Raw genomic sequence first — 19,788 nt, forward strand, 5'->3', positions numbered from 1 at the left:
GTATGCTGGTTTTATGGAAATTAGTGCTAAGAGCTATCATATTTCTTGCTTATATGGCTTCTATAGATGTAAATTAAAACTTTTTTAATTAGACTAAATTCAACTAAACAGTTTGTAGTCTTTTTAGGAAGTACTTCAACTGTTTTGTTTATATTCTGTTATCCTTTAGTGCCCAACAATCCTCAGTATGAGCTATTAAATGACAATCAAACGGTAATAAAGAGGGCCTGAGCAGACTGAAGAGCCTTTATGATCTGTTCTAAGCATCACAAACCTGTTACTGCCATGTTCCCAATTCATGTGAATTTATGGTCCTGTTTCAGTCTGGTGTTTGTGGTGGCCCTGCCTTGGCTGGGTTCTGTCACTCTTCAGAAGGATGGGGTGGTGGGAGACAGAGAAGGTGGAAAAAACCTGTGGGTCAAAAAAAATTTATTTTTTATTAAAAGCAAAAGGAGCTGTCCTTTGTTCAGTTTGGATCTGACTGCCTTGCCCACCCTCAGCCTTGTGGAGAGGGAAAATGTTGGAGAGAGCCTTGGGAGGAGGGCTAAGAGCACTGGTGTGTTACCAGCACACAGCACTGGAGGGGCTGGCATGGTCAGAATTAACTCTATTTCCACCAGAGCCAGCACATTTTCCATGTTACAGGTACAGAAAATGTGTGGGATGCCTGGGTGAGGTGTGACCTGCTGGTTAACGTTGGATCTTAGAGAATTCTAATTCAAAGGTCTGAAGGAGAAAGGGGAGCACATCCACCTGTTTCTAGTGAGCAAATAGATCAGTTTGGCCCAGAGCCCCTCAACAAGTTTGACAAAAGTTGGCCTGGTCACAAATCTACTGACCAGTGGCAGGGTGGACTTTGTTCTTAAAGAATGATCTCTCTGCTGTCCTCAGGATAATCATGCCATTCAATTTTCTGGCCTTGGAAGATGTTTGGGGATGTTTGAAGGAAGTTTTGTTCTGTGTTTGAAGTTCTGGCCTGGCTTCAATCAGTCTGATAAACCAGAGTAGGTGGAGGGGAAAAAAAAATTAAAACAAAAAGCAGAAGGTTGAGAAATGCCTGTGAAGCAGTGAGCTTTTTTGGTTTGTTCCTGAAATTCTAATTCGCAGAATTTGCACTTTCCACTGTTTTGCAACTTCTCCTGATCTGGATTTTTGACTTTATGCAGTCTCAATATACTTTCAGAAATTTCATTCCTAATCCTAGTCCTGCTGATTGTTACTGGGAATCAGATTTGAAGATCAGCCTGATATTGTAGGCTTCAGTCTGCTATTGTTGTTATTTTTGATCAACAGGTAGGAAAATCTCAAACTTTGCCCATCAAGAGAAATCTCCCAGGTTCTAATTAATCCCTGAGGTTCTTCCTCTTTTGTGTTACTCTTAAATGCAAATTGCCTTGCTCTGATTTGAAGCCTGGTTACTAAACAGCAGAAGATATCAGATGCCTCTGGGATCTTCCCAACAAATTATTCTTTAAAGAAACCTGTGTCTCCATCTCTGAAAAAGCAAGAAGCTTGCCCCAGGTTCAGGTGCTGGAACACTGAGGTAACAGCAGCAGTGTTTGTGTCTCATTTCCTGGATCAGAGACTCCTTAATTGTGCTTTAAAGAGTGAGTTCATTTCTATTCTCTTAAGCTACTCTTATCTGGGACACTTTTTAAAAATAAGGCTTGAGGGTGGAACTGTTCTGACCTTGGAAATGTTCAGAGTGGAGGATTTTGGATCTCAAAATACAAATCACTAATGCATTGTGCTTTTTGTTGAAGCACACCTGCTGTCACCTTGTCCTCTGGTGACTATTTTACATCATCTCCAAGTCCCCCTGACATGAATTCTGTAAATAGACAAAAGTTTTTGAGACTCTGTGTATTTATGCTACAAATTCTTAAATTCTGTTTAAGACATGTCAGGCTCAGTGCAAATCCCTACTTTTAGCAGTTATGAAGCTCAGGGACGTCATACAGGTTTTATTTATCCATGATAAGCCAGGTGTTGCTTATTTACCAACCACAAAACATGTATGCTTTGTTGGCAGCTAATTAATAGGAGGATTCAAGCTTCTATTTCCCTTAATTCTGAAAAAATCATGCCTTCATATCTTATTCTGTGCTCTCCTGGAGCTCCAACCTGGTGTATGTACTGGTGTTCTACAGAACAACTTTCTAAGTTTGGAGTAGCCCAGGAAATTATTTCCCAAATCGCACACACTGTGCAGTCTTTCACTCTGCCTCTCATTAATTCTATTATTTAATTTCAACAGGGTTACCCTCTGATTTCGTGTTACCTCAAAGATTTTTTTTCAAGGTGAGAGGGGATGTCAGTTGGATCTGCTCCCTGGTTGCCTCATTGCTGGATGCTTCCAGCAGCCTCTGCTCTGGGCTTGCTGAAGGAGAATCACTGGACCTGGGAATGATCTTGAAGACACTGAGTAAAATTTAAGAGCTTATAAAATAACTAAACTTTTCCTCACTGTCCCCTTCCTCAGTGAGAAAACAGCTGGAGTGAGAATGTGTGAAATAGAAATAAAGAACATTTCCTTTTGTTTTCTCTGGCTCACTGGGAGGTGAATCAGTAGCAGTGTCACAACGAACACCTTTCTATTTGTTGTGAAATTACAATCCTCTGTCTCAAACAGGTAGGATACCTGGGCATGTGAGAGAACATGAATATACATTTGCCTTTCTTCAATGAGAAATTCTCACTATTTTGCATCTCTAAAGCAGATTTTTGGCATATTCTGTAGCTTGGCTTTAGATCAAGAGCAGCAGTGCCTAAAGCCATTTTTATCTGTTGATTATCTGCCTGTGTTCACCAACTGCCTGAATTCTGCATATCTTTGATGGTTAATGTGACTCTAAGATAGTTGAGGGGATTGAGTGCATTGAACAATTCCTGGCTGGCACGGGGAGCTGGTGGCTCACAGACCTGTTCACCTGCCCTGGGAGAGCTGAAACAAATATTGCACAATTGGCCAAGGAATTCGAGAAAGCAGCAGATGAATGAGAACTGAGCTGCTTTCTTTAGGGCACAGCTCTAGGCCAAAGGCATTGACTGTTTACCCCCTACCCCTGAACTTCACAAATTAACTGTATTTAGAAGTTAAGAGGATTTTTTTTCCTTTTGGTCTGGAAACATATATTTTTTTAATTCTGAAAGTCATAATTTAATACATTTTTTTTTCATGTCACTGTACCCTGTGCTGTTCTGCTTGTTGGGACCTGGCACACCTTTCTGCCATGTGTTAGAAAGTAGCAAGACTGTTTTTTCCTCCCTCCCTTGGAGAGTGTTCTGCTTACAGAGAGCACTAATTTGAGTCATATCATTCTTTTCTTCTGGCTAAAATGATCACATCCACTTGATTCTGTAACTTTGTTGTGTGAAAAACAGTATTTGTGAGGTTTTATTAAACTGCCATAAAGCAGAACTACATAATGCTGAATGTAACCTCTCTGTGCTCCATTTAAATTGAGTTCTGTACCTCTGTTTAATTTGCGTCCTTCCTGTGTTCAGCAAGGTTGTTGGTGGTCTTCTCTCATTCTGTGTCTTTAATTCTGAAGCCCAAGTTTTACCATCTCCTCTTAAATTCTTTGTCCTCCAGTTGTGTCATCAGCTTAGCAGATTTTCCTTTGATAAATGCTTTATTTTGGATGTGAAGTAGATTAAAATCTTCTTTGCATAGAACTTAAATAATCTTTTTTTCCTCCTTGTTAATTTAAATAATCTTTTTTTTCTCCTTAGTTAATTTGCAGAGCTCTCCTTGTGCCTCCCTTACTCTGCAGGTTTGAGACAGATCAGTGGGAGCTGCCCGGGCCTGTCCCAGCAAGCACTGCCTGTAGAGATAATTTTGAAATAAGAATTAATTCATCCAACAGTTATTGAAGAGACATTCATTGAGTGCTGCCATGTCCTGGATGACAAATCCAATTTGTTTGCATGAAACTTTTAGCAGGAATTGGCTCCAATAAGGGGCTGAGTAGATCTGAGTAGATCTGGTATAGACAGAAGGAAAATGAGATTATATTCCTGAGGTGATTACATGCAGCTGTTGATTGTCCAACATGAGTTGATTTTTTATGTCCAGAGCAATATTTTCATGAACTAGTCTTAATTATTCTGGTCAGCAAAATGTTTTTTTATATTCAGTTCCCTTTTACTGCAAACGATTATCAAACTACGAAGTCTTGTACATTCTTCTCCAGCATATGGAAAATATAATTCTGAATTAAGGCTACCCAATATAGATACTTATAAAAACATTTACAGATTTCACTTCAGGAAATTGTCATTAGAGGCTTTTAAAAGGAATTTATAAGTATATAAAATGTATATGTATATATAATTAATAAATAAGAAATCAATAAACAGTAAATTACTTTTATTTTTATATAAATATAATAAAAATAAAAGTAATTGATTGTTTATTAATTTATTATTTATGAATGTTTATTACTTATATATAATATATAAATAATTTATTATTTTTAATAATCTGTCTTGGTTTGGAGAGTAGAAACTAAAGCAGCAGTTGTGTGAAGGTTTTGTCAGAAGTGGTGACATTGGAGTATGTCTAGAGGAAAAAATATAATTTATTTTCTTTTTTTCCACTGGAGAATATGACAATTCTTTCTTTGACCATGTGAGAGTATTATTTTTACATTTTTGGTAATTAGGCCTTTCCATGTGTATCATCCAGATCTGCTGGAATTCAGCTGTGTCTTTGCTTTTTATTAGGCAGCTTCTTTAAAGATCTTTTTTAATTTGGTATTTCTGGAAAAAACCACAGAACGTTTTCAAAGTCACGATGTCAGCCTAGGTCTGTTCTACATTTAATCAAATACCCCAAATGGGAAACAGCCCAACTGACACAACTTTGTAATTAAATTTGTGTTTAAAATGGCCTCCACATGCCAATAACACCATCAAATGATTGTGATTACTGGAGTTTGATATTCATGAAAGACTGACTGTAATGTATTTCATTCATGTAAACTTATTTCATTTTTAAAACTACGTCTGAAGCATAAAATGTTTGAAAATCAAGATTCCCTCCTCCTGGTGTTTAGACATTCTGCTGAGGTGATAACTATTGCAATCCAATCAGACTTCGTGAAGCTACAGACAAAAGAAATTGGTATCTCTTCAATGATATTTACTTGAAGTTTTCCCCAAAATGTCATGTTCAAACTTCATGAATTCACGTGTGACAACATATTTTAAATCTTCCTGTGTTGTGATGTTCTGCTGGGCTGTTCTGATTACACTATGACTTCTTATTTTTAATATAAGTTCACTAAAGAAAATTCCAGACTTCCTTGGTTTTTGATTATTCTCATTTTATGTGCTGAAAATGAATATGTAACATCCTTTTGTGGACTTTGGACTTGAACTAGGGTCAAGTAGAATGTGTAACAGGTGTTCTTAAAAATGGATTGCTCCAAGATAGAAGCATCTGTGGAAATGGATATTCATCTGACCTAAAGGCTTCTTTGGGGACTCAGCAATATCAACATATTTTATAATTTCTAAAACATGTTTTAAATACACCAGGGTGTATTTTGTATATTTACACCTAATGCAAATTACCTCACAGGTGTCATGTTTTGAAGAACAATTTCCTCTCTTGGAAATGATTGGGAGAGGAAACACATTTTACTACTTTCTTCCTGCAGTATATACTTTTGGGAAGATTTGAACCACATAAAAATATTTCTCTAGTTTATTTTTCCTTTTTAATTGCATTAAATAGTGATCACATAATCTTTCTTAAAGGAAATTACTGCATAAAATTACTTCACTAAAAATAATTGAAGTAGGGTTTGGAGACAACAGAGGGGACATCTACCTTTCCTTCAGACAAAAGATGTGGACTTCATGAACTAGAGCTGCTCTTAAACATTCAGGATAAGGTAACTCTTAAAAGAGTTCTTCAATACAATTTATTTATAACAAAAAATAACTCTTATTAGCTTTTTATTTTAGGATTTTTCCATCTGTGTGTTCTCATAAAGAGGCATATTGAGGAAAAAGGTGTTGTGCCCTTGAGATAATCCTCCCTATTTTAGTTGTTATTTGGATAATCTTTATTTTCACTGAACTTTATCTAGGTTTAGATGTTATGATTTTTCTAATTACAGCATCACTAAGTACTTAATGACATTCTTTTCAAGGAGGTTTACATCATTCTGTCATATTTCTAAAATGAAACAGAGCACTGCACATTCTTCCTCAGAGTGTAGAATCAAGATCTGTACTTTGTGTAACCTTTGAAAGTTGCATTTATTTTGTACAGAAAAGCCATGGGTTTTTCATGCTAAAATTGATATTTTTTCAATAACTGTTTCAATAATAAAGTTCTTTGAGAGAAGATACATTATATGAAGAACTCCTGGGTGTGTTTGTACATCCAGTGCCCACTGCCTTGTGGAGAGTTTCTGCTTTTGCCTGCCTTTGTTCATTTCCTCTTCTTTTAAAACAAGGGTGGAAAAGATTGGGATAAAATTGAAGACCTATTATTTTTTCATCCTCATTTCCTCTTTAGTACATAGGCTGCCTCCTGAATAGGGAAGATTGTTTGTGGTAAAGGAAGCTGTAGTGATTAAAAACTCAAAAACATCACATCTGCAGAAAACGCCTTGGTTTTAATTATTGCCGACTCATTTAAACTTTTGTTTCCTCTCTCCCGCTTCCTTTTCCACTTCAACGTGCAAGGCGAAACATAAAACTCCAAAATGATGAAACTAAGAAACATCTCCACCTGAATATTGCATTTCAGAACCACTGGTGAAATTTGGAACAAGTCCTGACATGTGTAACTGGGTACAGAGCGCTGGGCTTTGCACATGTCACACATGGGACTGAAATTCTCTTTTTTCACCTCACAGGACACTTCTGTACCTCACAGGACAGTGATTAGAGGTGGCTCTGAACAGGATTTGGTAATGTGTGTAATAATCCTGCCCAGTTCCTCTGAACATGAGCATAACTCTGAATTTACTGAATGTGCTCGTTGGATTTTTATTTCCAGGGTGCTGTGACCTGGAGAACCTCAGAGTTATTTTTGTTATTGTTATTTGTACTGCTTTAGTGGTATCATATTCCTGTTGTTCTGGCTTTATAGTTCTCTGAAGATGTTTTCAATGCAATAGAATAAAGAACATGTCTGTGACATTCATTCTGATAATGTTATTTAGGTACAATTCTGTAATTGTGAGAAGTGGTGGAGTTATTACAGAAGAGAGATTCAGATGCCTAAATAAAGACCAATAATGTCATTTTTACTCCTGTCTGAGACCATCTAGGCAGGACTGGAAGGTAGTGGAAGCTTTGGGTGAAGCAGCACTGTAGAGCCATAAACTGATCCTATATTTGGCCACTTCTTCCATGCAGAGCTCACTTTAAGCCACTTTTGTTTTTAAAATTTATTTGTGTTGCCTTTTAGTGTATGGAATTGTTGGTACTTAAGATAAATCCCCTATTTTGTGCTCTTACTGTTCTTCCTGTTACTGTTTCTTGCTGCCATAAAGGATATTCTTCTATGTTTTTTTCCAGAGACACTAATGCTGATTGCAATTAAATAAAAAGCTAAATGAGTTCTAAGTTACCTTTAATACATTAAAAAAGTAATTAACTGTCTAGAAAGAAAATTACCTTATTGCTGTGGTAGCAGAAAGGATTTTCTGCCCTGATGAGAATTTCACTTTTTCCTGAACTGCCATAGTCCTTTGCTATGAGCAAGAAATTTCTGTTACTCATTGTTCATGGTACTGTTTCCTATACAAGTAATATTAATATTATTAATATAAAAATAATATAGATTATTAATTATACAAGTAATACTAATATTGCATTTCAGCAAGTTTCCAGTAGGAATAAGAAGGCTATTGCATTTATTGTATATATTGTATAGTTTAATCTAGGTACAGGTATATACCACTCTCCAGAATTTGTAATAATAGAAACAAACTTGTCTAATTAGATCAAAAATTAAAACTTGGATGAACTCTATTTTTGCATAAAAACAGATACTCCAAATACTGAAAAGAATATTTTTGATGCAGAGTTTGTTGGAAGGAATGGGTGTAATACAGGCCAGAAAGATTTTTATCAAAGTATTTGAAATGTTATGAGAAAAGCAACAGTGAAAAACTTTTCACTTCAGTTTGAAAGCTCTAAGGAAATACTCAGTGAATATAAAACCTCTGTGAGGCTTGGAGGAAATGGAACCAGTGTGCAGTTGCTTGTGCTGCCACACCTGACTCAGGGGAGCTGGAGGAAGCTGTTTGTGCTCTAAATAATCTGATTTTCATTGTGTGAAAGAAGCTGGTTACATGAGCTGGGCTTTGCAGATGCTGAATCAAAGGCTCAGCTTGGTGGTGTTTATCTTGCAGGCACAAGGCAGAAATCCCAGTCACGAGTCAGAGTCCCATTGGGAGGGAATGGCACAGCTGAAGGGCACGGAGGTGGGGGATTTGCTGGGCTGAGGATCTGGAAATAAACTTGATTGCATCGTGGCAATTTTCACATTTGTCTGTAAAACAAACTTCTTAAATGATGATAAAAGTGGCTTTGTGTGGTGGTGGTTCTGCAAATGAGAAGAAAGCAGCTCTTAGGGCAGAGGGGAGTGCAAACACAGCACTTCCTGCAGCAGTTAACTTTGTTAATGAGCTTGCAGCTATTTTCCTGTTGCGTTGCAAAGTTACGTTTCCAAAGATTGTGCTCCAAATTATGGCTAAATTCAATGTAACCCATTGATTTTTCTTACTGCAATACCAGTAATTCCTAAATAACAACTTTATTTGATGAGGATTTTCACCTATTTTTTTTCCAGTTCCAAAAAGCTCAAAGCACTTTAAGACCTGAAATACAGTAAGTACAGAAGCAGTGTGATGAGTTAAAATTGAGAGAAGGGAATTGAAGCATGCAATGGAATTATCTGTGTGGCTAGATGAAAAAGGAGGGAATTTTGGCTAAGACTTGAAGTCAAACTCTAGAAATGACAAACAGTGATGTATAATCAGAAAAGAGCTGTTAGGATCCAATTTAATGGCACTGCTGTCTGCCCTCACCTTTCCTCATGTGTGGACAGATAATTGATCAAACCTGTTCAATTTTCTCTTCAAGTGGGAGGAGTTGGGATTTGAACCAGTTGTTCTTCAGGGAATTACATTCCTTTAGCTGAGCACCTGGATTCAACATTTGCTTTAGTTGGCTTAAATTACCAACAGCATTTATGAAATTATCAGTCTGCTCAGAAATGAATATAAAAATGTGAAACTCTGTCCTCTGCTTCTAATTTAAATTTCAAGCTGCCAGGAAAGAGATGACTGCACTTCCTACTTGGCTGTAATTGAGAAACAGGTTTTCAGAAAAACAAATTTAAATTTCTCCTTTTTAATCTCTCACCTTTTGAAAGCTCTTTGTATTCTGTATCTGTTCAGCTTCACTGTGACTCTTTAAATAAAGAAACTGAGTGTTCATCTTGTGCTGTTATAGAATAGCTTGAGATATAAAATAATTTTTCCCTTTTACCTTTTATGCAGAGTTTTGTAAAGTGCCTTTGAAAGTTAGAAAAACCTAGGATATGCAAGAGAAGGCTAATGAGGTCTTGATTAATGAATACTAGAAAGAGTTCTATTTTTAAATAAAAACCATCCTTGCAGCACAGGATAGACTACATCTGACATGACTTTTGCAGGTTTTTATCTCTATGAACTCTTCTAATTAATGTTCAGTGTAAAAGAATTTTAGGTTAACCTTCTGAAAATATCTTTGTTTTACTTAGCTGTAATGTGAGGGTTAAGTTAGGATGAAACTGAAGTTTTCCACGGTAATTTGTTGTTGTCATTGAGGAAACATTTCCTAGTTCAGAGACATTCTGGTTTATTCTTCTGGGATAAGCAAATAACATTTTCTTTTTCTCCATGCTTATTATTTTGATTGTATTTAATCATATTCTAAATTGTGATGTTTCATTGCCAGCAGTCCCCCAGCAAGATCTTCTCATGGTGTTTTTGTTCCCACATCAAAAGTATTCACAATTGCACATGCCGAGCTCTGCCCTGGCTGCTCACATCCCTCTGCAGTTTAAAGCTCTGCAAACACAGACACCTGGAAGATTTATGAATGCTTAGGGTGGCAAATAAACCAAGGGGGTTTCCCACCTGTTCTTGAACAGAACTTATCAGAAATTAGTGTTCAGAAACACTAAAAACCTGTGGTGTTAGTTCTCAGTGGACAAACACATCCTCAATGGGAAGCACCTGAAAAATCAGGAAGAGAAATGGAGAGTTACACCATGATGGGAGTGCAGTAATTGGTATAAAACAGTTGGTATAAAACAGTTTATACTTTGCATAAATTATTAAGTCCTGTGGTACCCTGAAGGTTTTTTGTAGACTGCAGATTTCAGGAGGAGCAAACAGCAGAGTTCTGTCCAGTCACACTCCTGGGGTTCTCCTCAGCTTTTTCCTTCTCTAATCAGAGATTTGTGAACAGTTCAGTGTTTCCATGAAATTGCATTAATATGTGTCTGTGCATACATGTGATCCTGCTGATATTCTCTGATACGTATTGGAAGCTTTCTCATCACCTACTGGCATGATAATATTAAAATTCATATTTAACCCCTACAGCTACAAACAGCATTAGATTTGGATATATTGCTCACATGGGTGGACAGTGCTTCAGTGACCAAATTAAAATCAGGTGTCTGCACTGTTCTGCCATGAACAAAATAAATCAGAATATGAAGGGGATTTTCCTTATTTTATATTAATTAAAAGTAATAGGGGGTATTATAGGTTATGGGACTGTTGGCAGGATTGTCTGGTGTTACTCAAGTTCCACTTTTCATTTGCTGGAGTAACTTCTGGTTGAAATTTTGCATTCTAGATGTCTGCCTATGGAAAATTTCCTTTGAAAATTTCAACCAAAATTATTCCAATATTCCCAAAAATGAGGTTATTGTAAAGATAGTCCGCAGTGTTTCCTAGAGACCTTTAAAGTCTATAACTATTTAACATTTGAACAGAGCAACTGTACCATGTTACCTTATGAACCTAGAAGGGGGCTAGTAAGGCCTGTGTAGATAATTCCTGGAGTTGCCATGTCCTGAATGTTTATTTTGTGATACTGTTTTGTTGCCACGTGGGTGTACAGAGTTTAACCTAGGGGCTTTGTGTAATTCTGCTTTAGATCATTGGTTGCCAAGTGAGAAGAGAGCCACTGGGCTCCACTGAACGATACACTCGCTGGATCAACAACCTCAGCCAGGAGCAGCTCCTTACACAGGTACCTCTGCTTCAGCTGGCTCTGAAATTACAGAAAAACAGCATAACAGCTTGATTTGGATGGACTTTTTTCAGTCCATCACTTGATAGTTTATTAAGGTGATCAGATTTAAACATAGTTTGTTCAAGAGAAGCCACGGTTGTGGTGCAGGTGATCCTTGCAGAGCAATGACCTCACCCTGAGTGAGAATGAAGCTTTCAGGTTTGCAGTGAGCCTCACATGTCTCACTGCCTGTGTTAGCTTCATGTGCTTTCATGTTCTAAAATTATGGTTTTCTTTTCAAAAAGTGGATTTCAATAAAAAAGGGGGGGAAAATCTTTCTTGAGAATGGTTCTTCTCCCACCCAAGGTACTGACCACTCCTGTATCTGTTTAAGTTTTGCTTGGGATGATTTTAAGCAGTTCTTCAGGCATTAAACATTGGGCTCATTATACATTGTTTGTAAGTGAGATGCATCTTGTGCAACTGAAGATGACAGTTTTTGGCATAAAGAACAGTTGTTTCATTAGGCAGGAGGCCAATGCTGAACTAAAATAGAGACTAAAAGAGACTTTGGCAAAAACAAGTTAAGCTGTGGAAGAAATCAATCCAGCTTGTGGAGGAATGTTGTACAGAATATAAGAAATCTAATGGATGGTTTGCAGAAAACATCCCAGCAGGCTGTGAGATCCAAGTATTTGGGCTTGGTTTTGGGATGCTGTGTTAGAAAGACATTTGGTTTTGATTTCCTTGAATTTAAGTGGTTGAAAAGATTAACATATCCTTATTTGTTAGACTTCATTATAAATTCCATTATACCCTAACTCCAAAAACACACTGGCAGGCCCCACTATGGTCATTGTAACACAAGGAGTAATCTGCAGACCTTGTTTGAAATCAGTGGTATTACAGCTCCCTGTAATTCACCAAAGCAGAGTAATTACAGAAAAAGTTACCCAAGGAATATTTGGATTTGCCTGTGAGTGTGGCATTAGAAAAAAATACAGATTTAAACAAGTGTATTTATCTGACAGCATCTGGATTACTGCTCTGGTGAAAAGAAAGAAAAGCTTGAGGATGTAAAAGCTTGTCCTACACAATCTGAAGTGGCCACTAAATGGCCACTTAATCTTTGATGAATTAAGTGGAAAATTAAAACAAATATTCTGATTTTGAAATTATGCAAAAAAACCCAAAAAACCAAAACCCTTGTTTTAAATAGATGGGAATCAATGTGTTCTGGAAGAGATTATTTAATATTGTGTTTCCAACAGTAGGATGCAAATATGATGAGCTGGGAAGTCCCTTGCAGTCTTACATGCTATTAATACTTCTTAAAACCTTAATAAATGCATTATTTTTCCGTATAATTTAGAATCACACAATTTACAGGTAGATTAGCAGTTTTGGATCAAACATTAGGTTTGGAACCAGCAGAACTTGTGGTGTTTAATGAGTTTAACAAGATGAGCTTTATAGATTCACACTATTTGTGTGTTCCTCATTATTTTTATCGTGCTACCTGTTCTCCACTAAGCTGAATGCAGAAACAGAAGCTCCTCAAAGACAGTAGATCTCTGAGAATTCCATGAATGTCTGAAGTTTTGGAGAAATTGTGCTGCACCAGCTCCAACTCACATACTGTTAAGCACCACAGGCTCCCCTTGAGGGAGATTTTAGGTGCCCAATTGTCAAACCTCAGCTGTGACACGATCCTGGGGCACCTTGGCTTTCCCAGCTCTGGAGCTGAAAGAGCTGCTTGGTTTCTGTGAGCACGTGGCACTTCTGCTTTTGTAGTCTTCTGATTAGCAGTTCACATAGGGGGGATAATTATTTTGCTTTTTTTTACTTAAAACAGTGTGGGGCACAGGAAGAATTGGGAGTAAAAGCCATTTCAGCTGTACTCTAATAATTTAATCAGGGTATGAATCAATTATCTAAGGTCCCACTCATCTGTCCATATCATATGCTTTATTTTGTGTTTTTTTAAACTCCCTTCAGTACACAAACCCCCAAAAATCTATAATGATGGACCTGTGCTAATGGATTTGCAGAATCTCTGAGAGGAGCAGTGCTTCAGGGAATTGAGGAAAATTTGCTTTAATTTACAGCACATTGTAAATTAAATAAATCTGCAGCAGATTCCTGTAGTGAAAGCGCGTTTAGCTTTTTTAGCTGTCTCTGTACTCAGTGCCCAGCTCTTTCCAGTCACTCACTTCTGCTGTGTTTCCACACCATGCACATGCAGATTATTTGTGCTGGGAATGGGGAAACCAAGGGACCAATTCCAAAAGGAAAAAACAGCCAATTGTCAAGATCATGTTGTTTATCAAAATGTTTATGTTATTGATCGAATAATTTCCTGTGGCCCTGGATTGCTCTGCTTGGCAGTGCCCAGAGCCAGGTTTGGGAGCTGTGGTTGGAGACAGATGTTTTGGGAAGTGCCTTCAGACACCTCTGTGCTGGATGCTGGTTTGTTTGGATTTTATTTTTTTCCTTGAGTCAATACCAGATTTTTGGATCAAATGTCCATCCCCAGTCCTCATGCTGAGAGGATCTTTCAATACAAAATGCTGCCAGCATTTTAACTTCTCCCTTAGCCCTGGCCTCTTGATGCTTACTCATCCATTAAATGTTTCTCTAAACAATTATACTGTAACATTCCAAAGATACTTTATGGTATGCGTGAAATTTCAGAATATATACCCCAGAGAGTGTGGTGGGAGTGAGAGTACAAAGAGAGCATGATGATGAAAAAGCTACTTTTTAAAAGATCAATATTTGCTTCTTCAGTGTTATCTTCTGCATAAATGACAGGTGAGCAAACCACACTTTTATGGGTATACTGATATAAACCTTAAATACATGTGTTCTGAAGACTTGCTCTTTCTGGCCAAGAGTAAAAAAAACAAATAAAAAATGATAATTTTAACTGTTCAGTAAGTGCAGATCACAGTGACAGGTACAGGAAGAAAATGAGCAAACAAATTAAGAGAACTGGCTGTTTTGATGTTGAAGTAAGTGGAAAAAAATGTAGATTAAAACTAATCCAGTGGGATATCTGAGTCTAAATTGTGCTTGTAAATGTGCCTGAGGTTTGATCGTGCAGCCTTTCTTTTACACTGGAAATGTTTACTGGGCTGTGTAAGTGAAAAGTTTTGAATGGTTTTAAGGTTGGATTAATTGCACAAATATTTATGCAAGTCACTTTTAAGGACTGTAAGTAAAAGGGCTGAGTTCATGACCACATCTGTTCAATCACTGCTTTGGGTTAGTTTAGTCTTTCAGCCTGTGAAGTATTCTGTGCAGCCTGAAGCACAATCCCACCTCACCTACCATTTTTTCCTCCTCAAAGACAAGACATTTCCACCCCTTCACGTGGTTTTTGACTTAGGAAGCAGGCAGCAAACTCAGAGTGACTCCTGAGGAGCCTCCTGCCAAAAGGAAGGGCCTGTGGGTGATAAGGCTGGACTGGAGATAAGTAACTCATGTAGATAAATAACTGAAAAAGCCTCAGTGATTCTGGGTGACTGTGTCTGTATGACTTCCTGATACATGCTGGACTCTGCAGGTTATCTTGGAGCTCTTGGTGTTGGATAAATCTGGAAATTGTCACAGGTGGTTTGTGGTTCTCAGCAATAATCTCTGCCAACCACCTGAAAGAAGAGCAATAATTAACATTTCATAGCACACACAGCTCTGTGCTCTAAAAGATGCCTGTTACATTTCACTGACAGCTTTAAAAACTGCTTTTCTACTTACTAAGTCATCCTTTATTTGAGTTTAATTAATATTTGATAAAGAGTCATGCTACAAATCAACATTTACTACAGATGCTCAATTTGGCAATAATTCCAGCATGGTGGTGGAGTCAGAGTGTTCAGCTTTTTTTAAAGGCAAGAAGGATCTGACAGCATGGCTGGACCTTTTCTTTCCATCAATTCAGTGCACTCAATATTCCATTTTCATCATGTGGCTCAATAAGGAACTTCTCAGTGGTGGGAGTAGATTGCAAGTAGGATGAATTTTCCAGGTGGACCAAGGATTGAATATCTCTGGCTTAGTGCAGCTGTTTTTTTGTCTACCTGAGACAGAAAATTCCACTTTATTAGTGCTTGGGTTGGCTGTCCATGTGTCACAACTGAAATAATAATCAAGGCAGCAATCTGACAGTGGATGTATGCAATGCCTGTTGTCTGGTTATGTTAGTAAAGGCAAAAAATGGCCAGAGGGAAAGGCTTTCTTACTTAAGAATGAATAAAACATGAAAAGGCTGATTGAAATCCCCTCCACCCTCCCCCTCCCTCCCTCCCTCCCCCCATCTTTGCCACTATTAATGGCTCACTTGTGTTTGTTGTCTTTCAATAAAAAGATACTCAACACTTCCTTGGGATTTTTTTTGATCATTGTTTCCTCTTCCTTGACCCATATTATTTTAAAATGTGGCATTAATAGTGAAACCCTGATGTTTTTCTGCTGAGTGAAACAGCCAAAGTTGCTGGTTATTACAGCAGATTCCAGCAGTAATCTGGAATGGGTGTTTCTATGGGATTGAGCCTGTACCATATTAAATTAAAAAAAAAAAAAAACAACCCAACTGGCTGCTTCCTTTTGTGGTTGGTTGATCCTTGTTCTCCTCTGGAGGAGAATGAACCAAAGTTTCACAAGCTTGACAGTGTTTATATTTACATGTGAAAATACATGTCAAAGGGTTCATGGAATTCTAGAAAGTTTAATGAGAAGTGGCTTAGCCACATCTGTGAACTCAAAGCACAATTAGAACTTCCCAGTGAGGCTTTATGAAAAGGCAGCTCAGGGTCACATATTTTGAACTTAGAAACAGGTTTGCTGGAATTCAGAAATGTATACAGCTTGTGCTTTGTGTGTGTGCAGTTTTGCATGAGTTTAAAGGTGTCCCATAGGGGAAGGAGTGTTAAATAATTCGTATTTTTCCTCTTCATATCTTGCCTGATAATTTGCATGATTAAACAAGGCTGGAATGTGGCTCATAATACATGATAATGTTAAAATGGAGCAGAAATATTGTAATTTAGTATAAAAGGGACTTGTGATTACAATAAGTTTGAATTTATTCCAAAATGTTCTTGATGAATGCAGCATTACAGCATGACGGATTCTTGTATGGCAGAAAAAGCCTGATATGACTTTGATGGACATAGAAATGAAACTGGTAGGAAACAGCTATTTCTGTGTGAGCTATAAGCTGCTCCAGCTGATGATATTTTTCATGTATTTTAGTAATTAATTTTTAATAATTTAATTAATTTTAGTAATTAATTATACCAATAAGGATTGGCATCCTAAATGCCATTTTAATAGACATTTGATGTAGGAGATGGACAGGTAATGCCACATCTAAAGGGAAATTGTCCAGGACTGAATTTTCAGAAATGCATAATTTGCCGTCCAAGTTACTATTGCCATTTATGTCTCCTCAATACTCTTAAAAATTACTTTGAAAAATCGGGCAAGATGTTAAAATAAAGTGAAGACAATTTGTTCATTTAGAGCTGCAGTTAAGGACATGGATGGAGCTAACTAATAATTTCCAGTTCCTGAGTGTTCCACTTAGCTCTTGTTTGATCTGCCATATTTATCCTGTTGATGTCCTTGTGCTGACTTCCAAATAAACAACCCTTAAGCTTCACTTTCGCTTCAATATCACTGCCTTTTATAGTTTAAGGAACTTTTTCCTCTTTTTGAGGGACAAAATCCAGTCTTTATTTTAAAGTAATAGATAGGATATTGAAGTAGCCCTAACTTTTTTTTCCTTTCAGAACAAAAAGCCCACTCCAAACAGACATTTCCAACTCAGTGATGTTTATTTTTCAGTTGGTTGTCCATATGTGAGAGCACAGAGTTGATACACCCTTCACTTCTGTAATTTGCTTTCTTTGAATTTGAAAATCAAAATGCTGATTCCAAAAAAGAAGAGAAATATTTTTAATGTGGCTTCTACTGTAATTAAAATGTATGGATTTCAAATATATTTTATATGCAATGCAACTCCCTCTTGTAGCCTTATACATAGGAAAAATATTTCTCTTTGGTAACTGCACACTGAACAGCTTTTCACTGTTTTAAAAATTGTGTAGGAGCAGGAGTTAAGCCCATTCTATTTCATCTGTCACACTCAAGATTTTGTTCCTTAATACTTTTTTATACTGACTTCACCCTGCCCTGTTTGACATTTGTCTCCATGGTAATTGTTGCTTTTCTGATTTTTTAACTGCTTAAGGAAGCTGAGCTTTAAAATATTTACATCCACCATATCCTCTCACAAGTATTAACAATATATGTTATACTGTTGGGTTTGAGTTTATATTTTTCCTTTCTGAGTTTATATTTTTCCTTTCTGTGTTGTAAAAAAGCCAGATTCATTGTCCAATCTGACAGCTTTGGAGTTTAAGAAACCAGATTTAATGAGTAATTCAGTTTTTATGTATTTTTTTCCTTAGTACAAGTGTGACAAACAGGACATGGGATTTTTGTTCTGTTTTTACAGTCTTGGCCAAATGGACTGTGATTAGAATTTCTTGAGCTGAAATCATGCAAATAAATTGCAGTGAGCTTTTCAGTGCATTAGCTTGGATCAATGTAGCTGTGAGCAGCATGTCCTTTTTCATAAAAAATGGATATTTTCTGTGCAGTTAGGCAATTTCACCATCCTAAAAGTGAGTAGCATATCCAGTTCCACTGATGCCTTAAAGAACCTCAAAATGAAACGGCAAATATCAGTATAGGAGGCAGAATAAAGGCTGCTCTCTACTGGAGGCCTCCAAGGGGCAGATATGGAAAATGCCCACCCCTGCATGGGGTCAATACAGTTTGAGAAATTCAGCAAATCAGCATAACTGACAGAAATCCCCAATTAGGGACATAAGTGTGAGGTGATTTAACCCTTTTCTGACTCCTCCCCACTTTAGATAGGAACTAAACTCTGTTTTTGAAAATGTGTCCCCAAGAGCTGCCGCCAGCCTTGGCTCAAGAGAGGAAAGGGGCCTTGGACCCCCAGCTTGGAGCCTCTGGAATGGATTTTTTCTTTCTGCCTGTCAGGGGAAGGAACAGTATTGGGGCTAGCTGCAATAATAAACTACAGAGCTGCAAATATATATGCAAATAATATAAAGAATACATAAAAGCAAATGCTGCTGGACAGCAGAGTAGGAGGATTTAGGAGTTGCTGCAAACTGCTTTGATTTCTTCAGAGCTACTGAAACAGAAAAAGCAGATGTTACTAGGCTTCTTTTTATTAGACTAATTTGGTACCATTCATTTATGGTGTTGAGTTTACTGGAGTGAATCTGAATCTTGCCTGTCAACATAAAAGATAGGTGTTCAGAAAGTTTGTATAGTAAAAGGAATTATTATTTTCAGGTGTATAATTCCAGAGAATGCCAAGAGGTCTGTATTTAGTTTGGATAATTCTTTGCATACCTATGCTGTAATAATGTCAGAATGAAATAAATATAATCAGGAATATATGATTCTCAGGGTTATGATTATTTTATGAAGTAGAAAAGATAAATGGCAGAAACTGCTTGCTGTCTAGTGAATAGTTCAAACTGTACTTAAAGTAATGCTTTAATATTTATAACTTTGGAGAATTTATCTAGACAAAAGACAAAATAAGTGTGCTGTCAGTAATGCAGCTTAAACTTGGTTTTTTTCCCTTTTTTTCCGTTTTTTTGGGGAGGGTGTCGGTTATGGGACATTTTTTGATTTTTCTACATCAGACTGCACATATTATACAAATGCTTCTGCCTCTGGTTTGATTTGTCTCATCTAGTGTACCCGTTTTTAAGCTCCTTTGCCATGTTCTGTTTTAAAAGCTAAAAAACCAGGGTCCAAGTTTGTGTTTACTATCACCTAATAGTTTCAGTGACAATTGAAATTTATTTTGAGCATGCATTCCAGATTTTTATATTTCTGAAACCCATTGGTTTGACACTGTAATTCTGGGGCCTTTGGGACTGGATGGGCAGATCTTATACTCTGTATTTTCTTTGGTGTGTTTTGTTGTTATGTTTCATTTTTGCCATGTTCTTCCACTGCAGCTTTTGGAATTGATTGTTCTGGCTGTGACAGCTCTCAACAGCTTTCACTTTCTCACTTCATTCTTGGTTTCATCTCTTCCCCCATATAATTTTGTCTTCCCCTGATGCTTCACAAAAGAGCCACAAGTTGACCACATCCTTAATTGTCCATTCATTTTGCAAGGAGCAGATTGCTTAGTAGTTTTTGATGAAGAAATTGAAATGTAACCACCCATAAGAAAGTAGCAGAGGAATAGTCATCTTAATATTCAGACTATAAAATACTGGAGAAAACAGTTCTGTGTTGATGAAATCCTCTCTCTCCATCAAGCCTCAGAGGAAGGAGGTAAATTGGTCACCAGGTTGGCAATTTAAAAGGGTTTTAATGTTTCTGAGAGAAACCAGACTGTCCATGTGCTCACACACTTTTACACACTTCACTTGGAGCACTGCCAGGCCAGCAAGG

The 19,788-nt window shown here is 37.2% G+C and overlaps 1 protein-coding gene across 2 annotated transcripts in view; it reads left to right on the forward strand.

The window, feature by feature from the left end:
* Positions 1-19,788, forward strand: part of B3GNTL1 (UDP-GlcNAc:betaGal beta-1,3-N-acetylglucosaminyltransferase like 1) — a 106,855-nt gene that overhangs the window by 18,561 nt on the left and 68,506 nt on the right. Inside the window, exons 1-2 of one of the 2 annotated variants that reach the window (XM_059485609.1) lie at positions 9,252-9,354; positions 11,191-11,286. Coding sequence is in view for 1 of the 2 variants with exons in the window: in XM_059485608.1 (XP_059341591.1) it covers positions 11,191-11,286 (96 nt within the window). In the remaining variant the exon portion in view is untranslated. Of the gene's footprint in view, positions 1-9,251; positions 9,355-11,190; positions 11,287-19,788 lie in introns of those variants that run through there. The other variant, XM_059485608.1, reaches the window with a different exon arrangement.

This window comes from Ammospiza nelsoni, chromosome 19 (assembly GCF_027579445.1).
Source record: "Ammospiza nelsoni isolate bAmmNel1 chromosome 19, bAmmNel1.pri, whole genome shotgun sequence".
Lineage (NCBI taxonomy): Eukaryota > Metazoa > Chordata > Aves > Passeriformes > Passerellidae > Ammospiza > Ammospiza nelsoni.